This window comes from Sapajus apella, unplaced genomic scaffold (assembly GCF_009761245.1).
Source record: "Sapajus apella isolate SASKATOON/1434 unplaced genomic scaffold, GSC_monkey_1.0 scaffold64, whole genome shotgun sequence".
In the NCBI taxonomy this organism is placed as follows: Eukaryota; Metazoa; Chordata; class Mammalia; order Primates; family Cebidae; genus Sapajus; species Sapajus apella.
Genome location: NW_022437004.1, coordinates 321,817 through 338,987, shown reverse-complemented (window position 1 = coordinate 338,987; position 17,171 = coordinate 321,817). Strand labels below are relative to the sequence as shown.

Genomic DNA, 17,171 nt, shown 5'->3' with positions numbered 1-17,171 from the left:
TGCATGCAATGTTCTGTAAATATCTATTAGGTCCATTTGGTCTATATTGCAGATTAAGTCTGTTTCTTTGTTGATTTTTCTGTCTGGGTGATCTGTCCAATGCTGAAAGAGGGGTCTTCAAGTCTCCAGTTATTGTACTGGGGTCTCCCTCTCTCTTTAGCTCTAGTAATATTTGCTTTATATATCTGGATGCTCCAGTGTTGGATAGACATATGTTTAAAAATTTTATATTATCTTGCTGAATTGACTTCTTTATCATTTATTTAGGACCCCTGAGTACTTCAGCCCATGGTGGCAGGGCTTGCTGGAACTTAGTTACCAACTGCTGGGATGGAAGATTAACTTCTGGCTAGAGCTGTCCAAATGTTCCCTCTGTGGGCATCAGCTGAGCTCTGCCCCATGTTACTTTCTGATGTGACAGGGCAGCACCATGTTCAAATGCAAAGTACCACAATCACTGTGCTCTCCCCGCCCCCCCCCCCCCCCCCCCCACCCCGCGACAAGCACAGATTCTCTTTCTGCACCATGTGGCAGTAGAGGGAGATATGGGGGAGAGGTGGAGATATAGGTGATACAAGACTGTGTTTCCTAACCTCTTCAGTGCCTCTTTCCTTAATATGTTAAAACTAGGTACTATGATCGCTTCCCTGATTTTTGGTTCTTATGGGGGTGCTTTTCTATGTGGATAGTTTTTCAATTGGATGTTCCTGCTGGGGGGACAATTGCTGAAGGCTTCTATTTGGCCATCTTGCTCTGTCTTCCTCCCCCATATCATAATTCTGATTTAACAAACTTGGATATCGAAAATCTCAACTTTTATCCCCTACTAAGGCAATCCCTCAGATCCAGTCATTCAAAGCTACTCCATCTCTCCAACATCTCAAAGCTCTGTTAATATAACTCTCTCAATTGTTTATTTCCTTGTTAGTTCATTCATTAACTTCATTGTCATATCAACTTCCAATTCACCCTGATCACTACTCTCTACTGGACAACCATTTTAACAATAACTCTTGACATTTGTTCCCTTGTCTTTTTATTATCTTGGGTAACCACTGGGGTTGTTAAGTACTCCTGGTTGAAACCGAGACTAGGTCTAAATATCTATATAAGATTTTGAATTTTACTTCCTAAATCCATGCTATCTGTGGTAAATTCAGGTAATTATTATTGCTTTTAAATTTTCTAGACTCTGTTATTTTTTCTTTTCTTTTTATTTCTCTTTTGAGAAAGAATCTCACTCTGTCACCCATGCTGGAGAGTGTAGTGGCATGATCATAACTCACTGTAACCTCTAACTCCTGGGCTCAAGTGGTCCTCCCACCTCAGCCTCCTGAGTAGCTAGCACTGCAGGAGTGCACTACCATGCCCAGCCAAGGGTTTTCTTTTTTTTTTTTTTTTTTCCTGGTAGAGTTGTTACCAGGGCTGTTCTTGGAACACCTGGACTCAAGTGATCCTCCCACCTCAGCCTCCCAGAATACCAAAGTGCTCACAGGCCTGAGGCACCGCACCTGACCTCTACTATTGTTAAAGTCTTCAAAACACACAGAATGTCTTTCTAAGCTCAAACTAAAAGCATAATAAAAACTACATATGTAATATATTTGGCATATGTATTTTTCTTTCATCTCATTAGCATTTAACTAAGGCAATATGTTAAAGTTTCATTAACATACCTGTGGCTGATCTAAAATTTGCAATGAATCAAAAGATGCTAAGCTGAGGTTTACCTTCTCTTTATGAAGGAGAAAAAAGTGTGAAGCAAATAAATGATGTCAATATGGTTAACACAGTAATCTAGAAAACAGTCAGCATTTAAAGGTGTTAGCTGGGCATGATGGCTCATGCCTGTAATTCTAGCACTTTGGGAGGCCGAGAAGGGTGGATTGCCTGAGTTCAGGAGTTTGAGATTAGACAAGGCAACATGGTAAAACCCCGTCTCTACTAAAGCACAAAAAATTAGCCAGGCGTGGTGGCTCATTCCTGTAATCCTAGCTACTCTGGAGATGGAGACAAGAGAATCGCTTGGACCCACGTGGTGGGGGTTGCAGTAAGCCAAGATCATGCCACTGCACTCAGCCTGGTCTAGCTCTAGCTTGGGCGACACGGTGAGACCCTGTTTCAAAAAACAAAGTGTCATTTACATACTGTTGAAATTCCATATTATCTTTATCTCCTCTTCAAAACTCTTCTCCAAGAAAATAATATAAGTAACTCCCTTTGAAAAACTTTTAAAAGTTTTCTTTTTAAAGTATTAATTCAGCCACTTCTCCTTTTACACATGTTTAATATTAATCCTTAGTTCTCCAGAACTTACCCGGTCTCTACTCTTTAACCTTCACCTTTTCTCTCTCATCAGTCTAGTCCCAGTTCTGCTCTATCATTATCTGCCTTCTCACCTCCCCTGCACTACTTGCTTTGTCTTTTAGTTTGTTTTCTTCTGGTGTTTCTCTAGGCATTCTGCTTAAGACCTTGAGACAAGATTCTAGAATACAGAGGTAAGCAAGCTTCTACTGAGTTCATTTTATAGATTCTTACTGACTATACTTGGCACAAATGATAGGTAAAGTGATAGGAAAAAAAAAAAAAAAAAAAAAAGAAGCAAAACTTAATAGTATCAAATGAAGTTAAGGAGACTGAAGATACTGAAAACTCTGGCTTGGGAAGAAGAAATAAGGCCACTATAGTGATTTCAGTCATAGGAAATTTTCATACTCTGATTGAAATACGCTACCAAAAAGAATGTTTCAGACATAGTAGTCGGATATAGTACATGAAAAGCAGCTAACCTGAAACAAAGTGTAAACAGTGATTTTTGTTGGATTTGATGACTCAAGTCAGGCTAGCAAGTAATACCTTTAGGAAAAACACAAACAATATAGGTAATGGTGTTGGGATTTTTTGTTAGTTGAATCAGACCTGAACTAATATTACAGAAAAAAGCTAAGAAGCACCCATCTCACTAACAGTAATATCTTGACCTATATTCTTCAAAGCTCAACCTCAATATTATGATTATCTGTGATCATAAAGGCATTTGTTTTCACTATCTAAAAGAGTAGGCATGTCATCTGTAATCCTAGCACTTTGGGAGGATGAAGAGGGTGGATTCTGGCCAAATTCTAACTTTGTAATTACTATCTGCTGAATGAATGCTACTATTAACTGAGTAATTACTACATACCAAACTCCTACTCATGCATTTACTTAAACATTTCTTGTATGACTGTGGGTATTTTTATGAGACTAAGCCAGGGAGAAAGTTTTCTACACTAAGAAAATGAAGTAGTGGTTGGATAAAAATATAAGAAAAGATTGCAGTAATCGAACATATTTTCACTGAAGTTCAGAGCTGTGCTGCTCGACCTGTTTTAGGAGTGTAGGGCAGGGGGCTGGTTCCCAATCCACCTGAGAAATAAGAATAGATCATACTGCTGTCAATCAGAGGGGCTCACTCTGCCAGTAATTATTATCATCCACCACTATCAAAATCTATGTTGGCCCATTTGTTCATTCATTCATCATTTATTTAACAAAAATTTACGGTTCCTACTATTTCTCAGGCCCTATTCTAAACATAGGGGATATAGTAGTGAACAAGACAGACAAGGTTCCTGTCCTTAAAGATCTTATAAGAGAGGAAAAGACAAGCAGTAAGCAAACCATTATATATGTTAGTAGGCTGAGATAATACCAGAAAAGACACAATAAGAGTGATATAGTACACAGTAACTCAGAAGAGGTATTTAACATGTAGGATGGCCAGGCATGGTTTTTCTAAGAGGATATCATTAAATTTTAAATGGATAACATGAAGCCAATTATGGAAGAAGCCAGAGGAAGTGCATTCCAAAAGGAAATGATAAGTGCAGAGGCCTTAAAATGGGAAAGGCTTGGTGTATTCAATGAATCACAAGGCCAGGGTGGCTAGTGGGTAAGAAGTTGGCACACAAAAGGGCTAGATTAAAAAGGGCCTCTTGGTCTACATAAGAAATGTGGATTTTGTAGGGGAGGTAGGAATAAGAATTTGAAGATAAGAATCTTACAATCCTGGGAAGACTACAATAGTCATCTTCCCATATCCCTACCAAGAATCATCTTCTGGATCTTTGTTACTCAAACTGCAGTTTAAAGACTAGCAGCATTAGTTTTGGCATAAAGTGAGAGTATTTTAGAAATTGAAAACTGGGCTTCATCTTGGTCCTTCTCAATAAGAATCTGCATTTTAACTAGTCATTAGCGTACACATTATAGGGGGAGAACGCTCATCTAAAGTGCCGCTTGAAAAGTATCTGCAATTCCTGGTGAACTGTGGGCTTGAACACAGATAACCTAAAGTTGGCCTGAGAGTAAATCAAAAGAAAAAAATTTATGTTGTTCTTCAGAAAATACAAATTCTAGATATTTCCAATGTCTTAACAAAAGGGGCTAAATATAATCACAGTCTTAAACACATGAGAGCAAAAAAGAATTCTTTTTATGAAAAATCATAAAAGACGTAGCTAATCACGTATTTGGTATAGCTACAAAGACATGATGTTCTCTAATGTAAAGATATTGGCTGGGCACGGTGGCTCAAGCCTGTAATCGCAGCACTCTGGGAGGCCAAGGTGAGCAGATCATGAGGTCAGGAGTTTGAGACCATCCTGGCTAACACGGTGAAACCCCGTCTCTACTAAGAACACAAAAAATTAGCTGGACGTGGTGATATGCACCTGTAGTTTCAGCTATTCAGGAGGCTGAGGCAGGAGAATCGCTTTAACCCAGGAGGCGGAGGTTGCAGTGAGCCGCGTGCCACTGGCACTCCAGGCTAGGTGACACAGCGAGACTCTGTCTCAAAAAAAGAAAAAAAAAAATGATATTTACATGACAGCAGAGCTGACTCCATTTTTCAACTAGAAGAGTTGATTACTTGTCTCTTGCCAATTCCTATTTATTAACTAATTAAAGTCCATCTCAAAAATATATCTCTAATGACTGAGTGCACACCTTACTCTAATTGCTTAGTTTGTCATACCTTATATTCTCAAATGTTTACCTTTTAATATAATACAAATATGTCTCAGAAAGCTGGGGCTAAAAGCAGATATCAAGCAGACTGAACTAAGATTGGAAGGTGAGGGAATAGAGAGGATGGTTACCTACCTTCTACTGTTTGGAACAGTACCTAATACAGTATGTACAAATATGTCTCGGAAAGCTGGGGCTAAAGGCAGATATCAAGCAGACTGAACTAAGATTGGAAGGTGAGGTAATAGAGAGGATGGTTATCTACTATATCTCAAAATATTTTTATTAGTAAACTGAGCTTTACATGGAAGCTTCAGACAACAGATTTAATAAAGATCTCATCTTTTAAATTGCACTGGAGTTTTGCAGTGAGCCAAGATGACTCCATTGCACTCTAGCCTGGGCACCCAAAGCAAAACTCCATCTCAAAAAAAAAAGTAGCTAAGAACAGTACACAGAGACAACAAAATATGAAATTAAAAGTATGTTACATAAAATGGGGCTCAGGGAATACTTAAAAAATTATTTTCAAGAAATACAGTACAATTTTTAGTGTTTACATTTAGATGAAGCTTACTAGATTAAAAGTGAAATAAAATTGGTAACATGTCATACAAAAGAAAGGGAAGCAGTAAATATGACTTGTTGAAGAACTGCTTCTTCATAGAACAAGAAATTACAAAACTGTAGATATGGTATATAAAGAACATTTGTTAAGTAAGTTACTCTTAAGATCAGGTTTGAACTACCATCTGATACTTTGAAGTACATCAGCTAATGATTAAGAGTATTCTTTTACTCTGTCCCTCACAAACAGTTTTTTAAGTGTTGGTCATTATGTAATCCAACTGCTTTTAAGATATAGCATTTATGCTTCTCTCTTGCTGTCTTTTTTTCTATATATAACAAGTTATTAAAAGAAAAACAGAAGCTTTATCTCATCCAAATGCAACTGGGAAAATACACTACTACATGATGGCTATAAATGCCATATGTGGTGAGCTCCTCCAGATTTATATTTCATGAAAAAAAATGGTTGATGTCATTGCCAGATATCTTCTAGTTACCAGGAAACTTTTTAATGCTTAACACAAAACTCTAAAATTGAACAAATTAACATTATGTTTCTAAAAAGTACTACTGAATAAATCTGAAATTATTATGTAAGCATTAATACATATTCCTTTTAAACCAAACCATATTTTGAAAAGCAATAATGCAAAAAGATTTAAAACCTACTACACACGGTACAAAAACAGAATATTTGGGATACTAGCCCTTGAGATACACAATATTACATAATGAATAGTTTTTATGACCCACATAGCTAAAAACAGCTCATGTTTCTTCTCATTTATAGAAGAGTTATTTGGTTTGGCCAACAGATGTGGAATTTTGGTTCTATGAAAAAGGATCCTGCAAAGAACCAAAAATTACATGGGCAGATGACATACCATATAACACTAGCCTTTATAAACAGCTTTCTAGCAAGAAAGCCAACCTTAGTCTTGTGTATCGATGTAATTCTCTTAAGTGCAAGGATTATAGTTATGATAAATAGTGGGATGACAGTTAATTCTGTAACAAGTTCACTGCTTTCATACAGAAAAATATCATTGTAACTACAGGACCATCACAAATACCTTTCTAATAAGCCTACTCCAATTTGGCATTTGATCCTAAATAGTATTTTCAAACATTATCTTTTCTTCTCATGGGGTGGAATTCCTATGCCCTTCCATATTTATAGCAAGAACTATATTTATTATAATCGCAGTCAAAACTCCAGGTGTGGGAGATATGTTACTACTGTTAAAAGAGATGAGTAAGTTTTATTTCACAAGATAATTTCCTCTACTTTTAAAACCATTTCACAAAATTATCTATTCATCTGTTTATCTAAAACTTCTTGAGAATTTAAAAGGCAAGATTATGTTGAAGTTACAATCCCTGTTCTTTATTTCACATAAATATATATAAGCTATATATATATACAGCTATATATAGCTGTATATAAGCTATATAGTTTATAAACTATATATATTTATAAACTATCTATCTATATCTAGTAAAGAGGGGCTGGTCACAAAATTGACTACTAGTATCCATCAAATATTTCTCTACCATAGGTTGGGACAATAATTTTTACTGCAGGATATCATGCCAAAATTATATTCTTAAAAGGATACTTCACTGAGGAACATCAATTTCCTTCTCAAAAATTCAAGCTATTCATTAATTCATTTACTTCACAAAATTTGAATACATACTACATGCAAGGAAATGGGTCAAATATTGTCAACTAAAATTATACAAACTAAGTGGCCCTCTCTACTAAAAGGCTTATGATCCTCTACGATCAGCACTCATATCCCTTTAAAATACTTTATCCCCTTGAGCTAGAAAATTTGAATGAGGAAGTATTAGAAAACATTTGAGCATTCCTTAAGTGGTTAATTACCTGATCTTGCAATGACATCACTGGATTATTTTTGGTAGTGTTGATGTGAAGTACATGGTATTTATTCTTTGCACACAGGTCATAGGCGATATTGGTAAATGAAGTGCTTGCAGTTTTGGGAACTCTGTTATAAATGATCACCATGTCCTCTTCTGCATCTAAAGCAGCATCTTGCCGAGGACCATCCATTGTATGTCGCTGCTCAATTTCTCGGACTTCATGTCTTGCAATAGCCCTTTCTGCCAAGAAAAACAGATACAAACTAAGTTTTTAAGGACACTATAAGGAAGTTATGAACACTGAACTTTGGACCATGATAAGAAAAGATACATAAAAGAAAACAAAAGCAAAGGACCAAGACATGTGGAAAGCATGGGTAAATTACCTGGGATTTTAAGAGGATCTAGTTGATTCTAAAATAACTTTACAGCCTGGAACATAATCTTCCTATTCAAGAACTAGGTAAGAGCTCCTGAAGAAATGTTTGAGGACCAAAGCTTCAGAATTTCTTATGAAGGATAATATGTATATCAAGAACAAAGGAATAAACAGTCAACAAATGTAGAATAGCACAGACCACAGAGTACTTCAGTGCAGTTCCAAAGTCACTTTACATTCTAATAGAATTCCTACAGCCTGAATTAATTCTCAAGCACACAAAGATCACATGGAATACTAAACTACACAGTTAAAAAAAAAAAAAAAAAGCACTTAGAAGACAAATTACTTATAATTTAAGAAAAGGCTTTGAAATTTATTACCCAATTTAGTTATTCTCTGGTTTATAAAAATTTAACAGGGCAGTGATTATAAATGCTAATATGACTGCACAAGAGTAGAAACAATACTACCACACATCCTTTTTCTTTTTGGTATTATGTCAGAAGCTATGTTTACCACATGGCTATGCTTTTCCCTTAAATTTCATGGTTCCTCTAATTTAAATCACCTATCTACTATGTGGTTTCAAAAGCAGTTACATTTTGCTTTCTACTATTCTCTACTTAATGCAAACATCAGCTTCAAATATATACATATTTTAGAATAAGGATGCAAGAAAAGGAGAGGATAGAAGGAAATGAGGGGCGTGAAATCCCTAGCAAGATTACAAATACTTTGCACAGGGATAGTTACACATATAGCATGTGCTCTCTTAACCCGCAGATCTTTGTGCAAGCTATCTTTGGCAGTTTCTCAAAAAAGTTAAATAGGATTACCAAATACACCACCCCAGAGAACTAAAAACAGGTACTCAAATATTTCTTATTAATGTTTAAAGCACTACTCACTATAGCCAAAAGGTAGAAACAATCCAAATATCCAACAGATGAATAAGTGTGGTACTATATACAGAACAATAGAATATTATTCAACTATAAAAAGGAATGAAGTACTTATATACGTTATTAAAATAAATGAACACCAAAAATATGCTAAGAAGCCAGATACCAAAGGTCACATATTATATAGTATTATTAATATAAAATATCCAGAATAGGTAAAATGAAACGGTATTAATATATTGGTGATTGCCAGGGAATGGGGGAGGGAGAAATGGAAAGCATGTGATTAATGGTTATGGGGTTTCCTTTGGAGTAATGTTTTGGAACTAGATAGAGATGGTGGTCGTACAATACTGTGAATGTTCTAAATGCCAGGTGAATTGTTCCCTTTAAAATGGCTAACTTATGTTCATTTCACTTCAAAAAAATTCCCCAAAACAAGTATTCACAAAATATTGAGATCTTATAATATAGGTTCATTTTAATAACAATAACATTAAAAACAGAAATTATAAAACATTCAACAGTTTATAAATTAGTCATTTATTCTCAATTTTAAAAATATTTATCTTCAGGTACAATAATTTTTATAGGCCCTTATAGACACCTCTTTTACAAAAACATTATGCTTCCAAACTAAATATACATTAATCCTTAATATTATGAAAATATAAGTATCAAATTTTCCTTCACAACTTCAACTGACTGATAAAGTATCACTAAAAATATACTGGAGTTAATGTTCCTGAGACAATCAATCTATTAGATAACAACATTAAAGTAGTTGTTAAAAATCCCATCAATCCAAAAACCACCAATTCTTTTCTTTTTGTGTTGCTGCTAAGCTTACTACGTTAAAGGAATATGAGCTATATTTTACTAAATGTACTTGCCAAGCTTGGCTATACATTTTTAGTTATTAATTAAAAAATGTGAAATCCTTGTAAGTTACAACCTTCTTTTATTATCAATCTGAGAAATATACTAATCACCTACATGAAAAAATAATATTGGTAATAGCTAACACTGAATTATCGCTATGCTTTAAGTGTTTTATGTATATCATCTGTTATGCTCTGTGCTGCGTTTTATATACATCAGGTCATGATTCTTAAAGCAAACCTAAGAGGCAGAATTATTATCCCCATTTAAATAAGGAAACTGAGTCTCTTTAGTTGATCACCAGCTGATTACTGATGTCAGGATACTATTCCAAGTCAATGTGTCTCTAGAGCCTGTGTTCCACATTGTACTGGTTGTCTGAGATTTTGTCTATTTCTATTATAGGAAAAAGTAGAGCCTTACAGTTAAATACAGCATTACAGTGTTACAGAAATCTCTTTTCTTTTTTGCAAATACCTTAATTTTTTGATGTATTTTATTTTGGAATTGCAAAAGCATTTTGCAATTGTTTCCTGCAACATTCCTGTGAAATAGGCATGATAAATAAGTGAAACAGAAGGACAGAAGATGGTTGTCTTCTAGGTGTTAAAAAGCAAAACATGCTGTACTATCTTTGCAACTTCCTGTGCATAATTATCTCAAAATTTTAAAAGTTATAAAAAACCACAACCAAAGCCAATAACAAAGTAATTATTGATATCATTCCCCAAATTAGTAATCGGATAATATTCTAAGAACCATTCTTAAATAGGGAAAAAATTCACAACATACAATTTTTTTATTTATGGGTTACTATATGGATTGCAAGGTCTGAAGGAGGTCCAATATAGGGCCTATGTTTTTCTCCAAATATACCAGCATAAGTATAGAGATAAGACTCATTATTCAAATTATAAGTGGAATCCTCTTCCAATTCATAGTTTAGAAAAACACCAATTTGCCCTGATTGTACTGACCAGAGTCAGATTTACCTGCATCCATCTTTTGTAGACGAAAATGCCACAGCATTTCTGGGAAAAAATTCTTTTCCCAGATGCCCATACCCTGTTCACCCTTGCCTCTTACTTCTATCTACCAATAATACAATTTTTAATACAATTTTTTTGCAACAAGTATCTATTTTTAAAATACAAAATATGAGAGTTAAAAATCATAGGTGAGTTGACTTCAAGGCCTCATTCTTTACTCATCTCAGTCACTTGAAATGAATACTCTGATACAAAATGGGGAGTCCAACTATATAGTTTTTCCTTTTTTCTTGAGCTTTACTGAGACATTAATCTTTACATCATCCCTCACCTCTTTATAAATTTCAAGTGAACTGTTCTATTTTCAATGTCTATCTGGTACAAAATTGAACAAATGCCATTGTAAGAAATGCTATAAATAAGAACAAAATACTTTTGGATCCAAGAACTGGGGAAGAACCTTCTAGAAAATACACTGAATAAGTTCAGCCTTAAAAGGACAGAGCTGCCTTTAAAGATGTGGAGAAGGCATAAAAGCTTGAGTAGTAGCACAAGCTGATAAATAACAAATATATTAGTGTCATGATAATATTAAGAGTAATGTTAAGCAGCTGCAGAAAAAAAATCTATGGCAATTGTAGGCTATGCCAATAGACATATAGTTATCAGTGTAACAAGTGCTTCTATTTTGAGCTTTTACTGTGAGCTAGGAACAATGCTTCATGTTTAAATGTACGTTACTTCACTTCTTACAAGAACCCTATACAGTAACATTACAGAATTCAGACTCAAGAGATATTAATTACAGAGCTATTAGGAACAGAGTCAGAATTTAATCCTTCATCTGTCTTATACCAAAGCCTATATTCCTAACCAAAACACAGTAATTACTGTCTCAAGTCACAGGAAGGAACAGTTCATAAGAAATTTGTATTCAGTCACACAGGGCTATCATGTGTCATTTCAGGCACACATTAAAAACTAGAGTACTCCAGAATGGGAATGAGCTGGATGGATCATGCCACATTAAAAAAAAACGGTTTAAAAAAAACCAGTGCACTTAGCTAAGAGAAAAATCCATAAAAATGACTAAAAGTCTTGAAATATTTGAAAAGTTATTGTGAAAAAGAGGCAGAATCCTTTCTGTAATATTATTCCAGAAAAAAAGGTATGACTGGCTCAAGAGGGAATGGGCTTTCAAACAATTAGTAGCACAAAGTAACGACACAGGCAGTTTATGGGGTGGTAAATTATTACTCTCTGGAGATACTCATACAGAGGTTGCATGAGGAGATGTCAAAGAATGATGGAAAAAGGATTCCCGCACTGAGGAGAGCTAAAATCAGGGGACCTCTGGAATGCATAGCCCCTAGATAAGTTCCATAAAGCTATTATATCAATTTCTCCTCTACAGTACAGGTGTGTTTTTGGAGGACTCTCTCCACCCACTCACCCCCAGGCTCAAACAAAATTGAAAGAAGCAGAAATAGAGACAGAAGCAGGCCAGTAACAACTGGGTGGGAAGAAGGGAGTGGGGTGCTTACTTATTCTCCCACAATCCTATTTTATTCACTGACACCCAGATGTATTTGTCTAGCTTAAGACAAAAAATATACCTTTTATGATTACTGTAAGAATTCAAGTAACTGAGCACAGTCATACTGTACTATGTATCTTTGAGTAGTAAGAATGATGTGATCATTTATAACCAAGCTTTTCCCACTGAATTCATCAAATAATTTCATAAACATTTACTGAAAATCTATTAATTTAAAAGTACTGCACCAGGTTCTGGACATATATCTACTCTTGGAGAGTTTGATGGTATAGTGTTATAAAAAAAAGTTTATACAAGATGCAACAGAGGTCCCCAAAATGGGATGGTTACAAGAAAGGATCCAGAGGAGATGAGTGAGATAAAAAAGTACTTTCTGGGTAACAAAGACACCTAGGCAAAGGGAAGAAGCACAAACAAAGAATTGGAGACACAACACTGACTAGTGCATTTAGGCCTTAAAAGCGGTTCTTAACAAGCTTAGAAGATGGGAGAAAGATTAAGGTTAAGGTTAAACATAAGGCAGAAAAGTGGGCAGAAGCCAGATCACAGTGTCTTAATCACCATACCATATAAGCCAGCATTCTCAAACTTATTGGTCTCAGAACCTCTTTATACACTCTTCGTTAAGGACACCAAACAGCTTTGGTTTATGTGGGTTACATCTAGCAATAGCACATTAGTTATTAAAAGTGAGAAACATTTATTAACTCACTTTAAAATAAAAATATGACATGTTAGCATAAATGACATGATTTTGTGTAAAAATTTTCCAAAACCAAAAATATTTAGTGTAACATATTTTTGCAAATCTTTTTAAATGTCTGGCTTAATAGAAGACAACTGGATTTTTGTATCTGCTTCTCCATTCAAAATACTACCATATATTCTTTGGGTTGGAGTCAATGAAGAAAATCAGACTCATACAGATACAGTTGGAAAAGGAGTACTTTAGTAGCCTTTTCAGATAATTGGAAATATTCTTTTTCAATTCTACCTAAAACCTAGCAAGTGTTAACTTCTTTTATTTTTGAGCCAGAGTCTCGCTCTGTTGCCAAGCTGGAGTGCAGTGGCGCCATGTCGGCTCCCTGCAACCTCTGCCTCCTGGGTTCAAGCAATTCTCCTGCCTCAGCCTCCTGAGTAGCTGGGACTACAGGCGCGTGCCACCATGCCCAGCTAATTTTTTTTTTTTTTTTTTTTTTAGTAGAGATGGGGTTTCACTGTGTTGGACAGGATAGTCTCTATCTCTTGACCTCATGATCTGCCTGCCTCGACCTCCCAAAGTGCTGAAGTGCTGGGCTTATAAGTGTGAGCCACCGCGCCCGGCCTAATTTCTTAGAAGTTAATTGCAATGTGATAGAAAACCATATTAATGAATATACACTATTCATGTTCATATCAGTGAATATATACTGTTATCTTGATATACTTTGCACTGTAATTTGAAAAATACTGGTATATGGAGTTATGCCAATCCTCCAAATATTAATACATTAGAATTGTATAATAAAAATTATACAATTAAAAAAATCACATTCATTGTAACACACTGGTGGTCACCAATCTCAGAGAAGTCTAAGTATTGGGAAACTGTTATGCTCATAGTGGCAGATACAAGTTTCTTTAAATTTTATAATTGGCAACTAATACTGTCAATTATTTTACTTATAGCAACAAGTTTGCTTTGTTCATTTTTGAGAAAATATCTCCCAACTACACAAGTCTGAATAAACGTAGTTTGTGTGTTGATCATTCTTTCAAGTAAAAACAGGGTTCTATGAAAACAACTGCCTTATTGAGTTTGCAACTTGTCTATTTTCTGTTTCTATGACAGAGACTGGGTAGTTTATAAAGAAGTTTCTTTAGCTCCTGGTTCTTTAGGCTGGCAAGTTCAAGACTGGGCAGCCACATCTGGTATCTTCTGGTAAGGGCTTCATGCTGCATTAAAACATGATGGAGAAATGGAAGAGAAGCTCATGTGCAGAAAATGGGACTGCACACTCCAGAGGCAACCTTGCTTCATAACAACCTGATCTCATTGTAACTAACGTAGTCCTGGAAGAGTGAGAACTCATTAATTCCCTCAAGACTACACTGATTCTTTTATGAGAGCAGATTTCTTATAATCCAAACACCTCTTAAAGGTCCCACCTTTCAACACCATTACATTGGGGACCAAGCCTCAACATGAGTTTTGGTAGAGACAAACCATACTCAAAGCACAGCACAACGCAATCGCACAAGTGCTTTACCTCAAGACAATCTCTGTACTCTGGTATGCAGAAGTGCTTGATGAACTTTCCATTTTGTGATACAATATTAAAAACAGACACAAAAAGTCAAGATTTAATAAAGTTATTGCTTTCTGAAGGACATTCTTATTGAAAATGACTTTTGAGGGTTTAGGCTGTTAGAGAAAGGTAGCAAAAAACACAATGCCTGCTAATGCAGTTTGGTACCAGCACTGTTTTTTACTATGAGGACAAATGCTAACTAGCGAAAAAGGCAACTAACATCTTAGAATTATGAAAATGGTTGTGAACTATTTTGTGATAGCCCTAAAGGGGTCTTGAGGATCCCTATGGTACACGCACTGCACTTTCAGAACAACTTCTATAAGCAATACAGAGCCATTTTCAAAAAGAGTTTTAAGTAACAGCCCATGTGGGACTTCTACAATCCAAGATTCCCCAAGGCATCATTTTATAGAGTGAAGACATAGTGAGGATTAAGACTTGAAGGAAAGCAACTTCAATAAGGAAGAAGCATGGACACTGAAAGGAGATAGGTTAGTGGGGTAGAGGCTTAGGTGACGAGAGTAGATGAGGGAATTCGAAATGGCTAAGGTACTTCTCTAGATTTCTTTACTGAAGAGGAAGATGGTGTCATTCAGTGAATTTGAGAATTGGGGAAGGAAGAACAAATGGAATGAAGAAAGGAATTCAGGACAGTTTGTACTCTACATTGAAGTTCAAACTGAGAAATCAAGTATTTAGCTGATCTGTGGAAGAGCCATTTTCATAATGGCTTTATTTCAAGCTTGTGTAAGAACAATATCCAGGCCTAACAGGTCTAGAGGATAGGATAGAGAAAGCATAATGGCAGAAAAGTTCTGGATTAGAGTATAAAATGGCATCTGTTCCCTACCAGCCCCATGAATATCCAGATATTTATGTGTTTGAGCTTTTAGAGAAAGGGAATGCAGGGAAATGATTAAGGAGCTGTTTTAATGAAGGGCTTTGTAATATAAAGGGAGCACTGTATTAATTAGGGAAACATCAGCTGTTGTAACAAAATCTCAATTGTTTACTACACAAGAAATTTAGTTCTTGCTCAGGTACCAATGTGAGTGTTCCTGGCTGGCAGATGGCCTTTTATGCAGTAATTCAAGAAATCATGCTCCTTTCCTGTCCTGACTTTGCTATTCTCCCCAGTACCCTGAAGTCTTTTGATCCAGCTGGCAGACAGAGTGCAGAAAGCACAACCATTTCTTAATTATCTTGGCAAACACTAGTCATATGGCCCTACCTAGATGCAGGGGTTGTGGTGAGAAATTTAATCTTTGGTGGGCAGTTGCTTCCTAGCAATAAAAACATACTATGGGAAGAAATGCATGAATAGCTGGTATATAGTTTGCCATTTCTTCACACAGGCACATAAAGCAGGTTCTCAAGTGATTAACTATGACATTAGTGAGAACATAGGATAACTTTCTCCATTTCTACATGAAATATGACATCAATCTTAGCGCCATAAAGGCTCCAGTACTTTCTGGCATTACCTCTCGGGGCAGCAACAGAGATGATGATGCTTGATTAGAGACAGTTATTCTGTGGACAAGCAGGTAACAAAGCAGAGTTAGGTAGGGGGATTCTGCAGAAAACCCACAAGATATCTCTAGAAGACTTTCAGAAATGTTAGAAAGGAATTTCAATGGAGAAGGAAGCTTTGTGCAAACATCTAGGGTAATGGTCAAATGAAAAATAGGCTATTAATGTAACTCTTCCATATGTATTTACAGGGTTAGTGTGAGGGAGAGACTTGGATTATCAGTTTCAGACACAGTGAGCTTCAAGTGCCCATGGAACATCCAGGTAGTAATATGTAGGTTACAGAAGATAAACATCTCAGGAGAAAGTTCTGAACTAAAGACAGAAATTAGGAGTCACAAAGGCACCAGCTGATGTCAAAGGGAGTAAATGATCGTGAAGGTATAGAGTTTAAAAAAAGGGAATTTTATTTTTCACTTAGTTTTTAATTTTTATTTTTAAATATCAAAAGAAAATTTTGAATTAATCAGCTTTTGTTTCTAAAATTCTGTTTTACCAGCACTACCTACATGTGCAACACAACCAAAAACAAATCTGCACTATCACTGCAAGATCATGTACTAATCTACTAACAAACATTTTTAGTGTTTTTACCACGTTGTCCACTTGCAAATACTCATAGTTAGTATACTGCAGCTGATAAATGCTAGCTTCATGTCTTACTCACATTCCTTTAAAATGTTTTTTAAAGGACTCATGAGTTTTGCAACTCACAAAGCACACAGCTGAACCTTACTACTAAGAATGCATTTAACTAAAATCTCTGCTAGCAATTTTTTCCAGAGTAAAACTAAACATGATACTGTAGAAGATGTGAAGAAGGCTGAAAGTAAATTATTCAATAAGACATTAAAAAAGATGTTAATAATGTCAGGAAAATAAAATAGGAGTAAATTATATGGAAGCTCGGTTATTCAGCTAAAATATTAACTTTGATATTAAACTGGTAGGAATATGCAGAGATTTCCTTAAATTCTTAGCAGAAGTCCATACTGCCATTAAAATAGATGTGCTTTGATTGTTGAAATAAATATCACACCAAGAAGATGAAAGCATTTTCAAAATCAAGAAAGAAATGTCAAAACTGTCTACAAAGCTAAATTATTTTCACACTTCAACAACTGCACCTGGTGCTCCACTCACTAGTAAGTAAAAAGAATA

At 35.5% G+C, this 17,171-nt stretch overlaps 1 protein-coding gene across 2 annotated transcripts in view; it reads right to left on the bottom strand.

Moving 5' to 3' along the window:
* The window catches only part of HS2ST1 (heparan sulfate 2-O-sulfotransferase 1), a 188,576-nt gene that overhangs the window by 36,018 nt on the left and 135,387 nt on the right, over window positions 1-17,171 (bottom strand). For both annotated transcript variants that reach the window (XM_032247787.1, XM_032247786.1), the window contains exon 2: window positions 7,472-7,710. In XM_032247787.1, coding sequence (XP_032103678.1) covers window positions 7,472-7,710 — 239 coding nt within the window. The remainder of the gene's footprint in view (window positions 1-7,471; window positions 7,711-17,171) is intronic.